The 4,383-nt window shown below is 42.9% G+C and overlaps 1 protein-coding gene across 1 annotated transcript; it reads right to left on the bottom strand.

The window, feature by feature from the left end:
- Window positions 1–368: 368 nt before the first annotated feature.
- On the bottom strand, window positions 369–3,594 carry LOC121569321 (zinc-binding protein A33). Its single transcript, XM_041880179.2, has 6 exons — window positions 3,128–3,594; window positions 2,658–2,753; window positions 2,305–2,535; window positions 2,190–2,212; window positions 1,986–2,104; window positions 369–1,771 (listed from the first exon to the last, which is right to left on the bottom strand). Exons 1-6 carry the CDS (start codon window positions 3,533–3,535, stop codon window positions 1,236–1,238), a joined length of 1,413 nt encoding a protein of 470 aa, XP_041736113.1. The 5' UTR covers window positions 3,536–3,594; the 3' UTR covers window positions 369–1,235.
- Window positions 3,595–4,383: the final 789 nt, after the last annotated feature.

Below are 4,383 nucleotides of genomic sequence, written 5' to 3'. Positions count from 1 at the left end.
GGGGTTGAACTTTGAGTCAACTGGAACTCTGTACATTCTGTTACTGTTCTCCTCAGTGTTCTAAACCAGGGCTATTCAATTCTGGTCCTGGAGGGCCAAAACACTTGTGTTTTTGGTTTCTACCTGGTAGAATAGCGCTCACCTGGTGTCCCAGGTCTAAATTAGTCCCTTATTAGAAGGAGAGGATGAAAACCAGAAGTGTTTGGACCCTCCAGGAATAACATTGAACAGCCCTGTTCTGAACCTAGCCTGGTCCCAGATCTGTGTGTGCTCTTGCCAACTCCATTGCTCATTGTCAAGCCATTGGCATGATAGTACACAAACAGCCTGGCACTTAGGCTGTTCTAAAACCTCACACTGAGAAAACATGTTTTTGTCAAATTTTATTATAGAGAATTACTGGTAATAAAAATACATACAATAGGCCTTACAAATAATTTACAATACACAGGGTGGGTAGAATACCTCACGTTTAGTTTAACAGCTCCTTCTCTCTCAGCCAGAGTCGGCCTGCTCTGCTGAGGTTCAAACCCTACAGCGCTGGTCAGGGTGGGTGTGGGCTCCCGTTGTCTCCAAACAGGTCAAACCACCTGGAGCCGCGCCAACCATAGGGATGCAACTGCCAAGACACTTCATATATACCTAGTCCTCACTGACCAGGCATCGGTCAGCTCACATCCCTACAGTATGAACACTCTCTGTACTCGTCCCACTCACCAATAGGCAGGCAGCAGCACCAAGGACCTGGGTTGGTTGTTCTAAAATAAATCAACACCTCTCTCTGAGACAACACACCACTAGATTGCACTCTTTTTCATGGTTCTTTGAGCCAGATAGGAATCATTATCCTTCCCAGCAGCCATCAGTTTTCCAGCCCATCTGGCATCCTCCAGAACAAAAGCGTCTAATGGTTAAACTTCCCAAATAATGTTAAAATGAATATACGGTTAAGTGTGACTGACTGTCAAGTAGACTTTAAAGATGAGCAGAAACATGGAGGGGAAGGGCGATGGTAGTGTACTGTGACATGGTTGATCAAGAAAAAGGGGTTTACACTCATACAGCTCAATTACCTTTAACATTCAATTCATTTCACTGTCAAACAACAATTTATGTTCATTATAAAATATAATTGAGTTGATTTGTAAGATGAATTTTGACCTATAAACCTATAGTGACACACGTATCATAATCAATAAATGTCATCAGAAGTGCTGTTGCACTAGACAGAGATTCTAACTATGCTGTACTTTTACAGAGGCCTTCACTGGTACGATTCTCAGAGGGGAGAGCTTGCAGTAACTACCCAAGAATGGAAAGACTCTCTCAGTGAAAGTATGTGTAATAGTGTATAAACATGTGTTATTATCAGGGTCAGAGAATGACAGTTTTCCTTTATCCCAGTCCAGCTGCACTCTGATCCTCTGTGGTTTCTGTGCCACTGGGAGTACACTGGTTGATTCTGGCGGGGAAAATGCACCATATTTATCTTTGAAGTGCCAGAATCGCCAGTGTCCAGTCTTAACTGCTGCCTTCCTCTGGACAGACTTTTGTATCACACCCAGTGACCAGAATGTATTGTTCCCAACCTCAATGTCCCAGCTGTGTGTCCCTGAGTTAAAGCCCTCAGAACCCAAGATCCATACATAGTAATCAAACCTCTCTGGGTTATCAGGAAGCTTCTGTTTCTCATTGCTGCATTTCACACTGGTCAGATTCTCAGATAGGATGAGACCTGGGTGGGCAGTGTTAGGGTCCAGAGTGACAGGACCTGAGTGCAAAGAGCAGATTTACTAGATTAGAAATGTGGGTGATTTCAAGTTGATGCTGTTTAAAAATATATATATTTTTGGATGCCTGGAAGAACAAGTCAAATGTATAATAGTTGTGGACCACTGTCAATGATACTGGTTACTTGTACTGCACAGTTGACGGTCAGGCAGATAAATGCATTTTAGTATCATCATAAATTGATATTTATTTACTGTATTTCACAATCCCCTGCATCTTCTCCCAGACTCTGAACTGCAGGTTTCCCAGGTGTTTGGCCACGTCTATCAGCGCTCCTGAGACCAGCTGTGGATCCGGCAGTGTGCACTGGGTTCTGGAAGAACATTAGGGAGTCAGTGTTGCTGTAGGGTTGGGTTCAGAACCAAAGAACAGAGAGAGACAGCAGACAGATGACTTACCTTTTCACTATGGCCTCGTAGTTCTACAGAACAAAAGAACAGATTGAGTCCGTCAATCGATATTAACTAGTCAACCGATAATCGTACCCTAAAATTTAGAGAGAGCAGTCCTGACCTGCAGAAACGAGATGTCTTCAGCTTTCAGCTCCTCCTCTATGGTTCTGACTGTGTCTGAAAGTGATGATATCTCTCTGGTCATCTCCTCAATTTTCTCCTTCATCATCTGACCCTTCTGCTCCTCTTCCTCCCTCAGAACAGCTATCCTCACCTCCTCTTCCTCTCGTAGAAACTGGTGGAGCTTCTGAAAATCTTTTTTAATCATCATCTCTGTGTGCTGGGCCTGGTTCTGTAGACAAGAGAGAAGAAAGGTATTACATTATTTAAATGTTAATTTTCACAGTTTACCCACAAAATACTTTGAGTAGAATCCATACAATTCTATGTTCTCTACCCACTCAGCATCCTCACCTTAATGTGTTTTACTGTTTGGTCACAGGTTTGTTTAACTTTATTAAAGACATCCAGCTTCTCCTGTAAGGGCTTCAGGAAAGTCTGGAGTTCCTCCTGCAATGAGGGGTTATTTTATTGAAGAGAATTGGTACTTTGTTTTTTCATTACACCTCTGTGTACAAGTCAGGTTATGTGAGTATAGTAGTTAGGTGTCACATCATATGTGTGTGGTTAGGCGGTTGTACTTAGGTACTCTTCAATCCGGATAGATCTGTTTTTACAGGAATGAGGAAATTATTTGCATCAATATTCTCCAATGAGAAAAATACTTGGAAAATATGTATTTAACACTGGTTTCACACTTTTACAAAATCACACACAGAAGTACCTCCATAAATACAACAACAAATGGACATTAACTGTACATTATATTTTAGATATGATTGATATGTACTGCATTTTAAATTCACATGTTCATGCTACTGTACCTTTTGACACTGTGCAGTTTCATCTATAGGGCAGCAGTTGTGGTTTTTGTGTTTTCTGGAGGCCTGGCACACCACACAGATGGGCTGTTTATCATCCAGACAGAAGAGCTTGAGTTTCTCGTTGTGCAGATTGCAGCGCTCCTCAGACTCCCCTGAATCTCTCCGACTCCTCTCCTGTAAGAATGCCTCACACAGGTTCTTTAAGACCAGGTTACAGGGAGGATTGCCTTTTGAATTGCTTCTCTTCCTGCACACTGGACATTCCCGAGATCGCCTCTGTTTCCAGTATTCCTGCAGACAGGCTTTACAGACGCTGTGGCTACACGACAGGACCACAGGATCCTTGAAGATCTCACGGCAAATAGGACAGGAGAGATCCTCCTTCGGAGAAAATGATCTGGAAGCCATTCTGTTCTTGAGACACTCCCTCCTCTGGAATGACTCAGAGAGAATCTCAATTGCATACTCCTTGTATCCTCTCTCCTCTGTCCTCGCCTCCTTCTCAAAACCTATTGGAGGAGAAAGTCAGAGGGGCGGGACCTCTGGATTTCTCATCCAATGGGTTTTGAGAAGGAGGCGAGGAGAGAGGACGCAAGGAGTATGAAATTGAGATTCTGCCTAGTACGGAAGTTAACTTTCAAGGCTGTAGAAATGTAACTGTGATTCAGCCAGCAGCAGCTTGAGGTCAGTGTTTGGCTTGTAATCCTTGCTGTGTAAAGGCAGTCTCTAGTCACTGGGAGTAACTGAGCTTGTTCCCTGTATTCCAAAGGGGTGGAGCTTTCTGAGACCAGGAAACTTATTTGGCACGGCAGTGCACCCGTTCTTATTATACCTCAGTGAGTGCACATAGAGAAATCAGGAATGATGAGGGAGCTTCAGGAAGCATTTAGGGGCGAGGGGGAGTGGCTAGACTGTCTGAGAGATAGAGCTACAGTCAACCAGGAACAAACCCCACCACACTGTCCCTTTTTTTGCCAACAGCTGAACATGAGGAACAAGGAAGTAATTTCGCAAGCAGCTAAAGGACAAGCTCACAATTTCAATCAATGTTTATCACTATTTATTACAGATTTACAAACTATTGTCAATCAAGGCCTTTATAAACCACTTATCTGTAGGCCAATACAAAATAATAATCCGTAGTCTTTTACAAAATAATGATATGCAGGCCTATACAAAACAATGATCTGTAGGCCTAACAATCATGGTTATGGTTAGTGATTTTGGGTAGGGACTAATCAGTAATGAGTATGCAA

This window comes from Coregonus clupeaformis, chromosome 7 (genome assembly GCF_020615455.1).
Source record: "Coregonus clupeaformis isolate EN_2021a chromosome 7, ASM2061545v1, whole genome shotgun sequence".
NCBI classification, from domain to species: domain Eukaryota; kingdom Metazoa; phylum Chordata; class Actinopteri; order Salmoniformes; family Salmonidae; genus Coregonus; species Coregonus clupeaformis.
This window is presented reverse-complemented; position numbering and strand designations above follow the sequence as displayed.

Excerpts from the sequence above, each read along its gene's own strand:
- LOC121569321 (XM_041880179.2), bottom strand. The coding sequence starts at position 3,535 with ATGGCTTCCAGATCATTTTCTCCGAAGGAGGATCTCTCCTGTCCTATT. Across the intron at positions 2,536-2,657 it reads AAACAGTAAAACACATTAAG|AACCAGGCCCAGCACACAGA; the intron begins GTGAGGATGCTG and ends TCTTGTCTACAG. Across the intron at positions 2,213-2,304 it reads AAGACATCTCGTTTCTGCAG|AACTACGAGGCCATAGTGAA; the intron begins GTCAGGACTGCT and ends TTTGTTCTGTAG.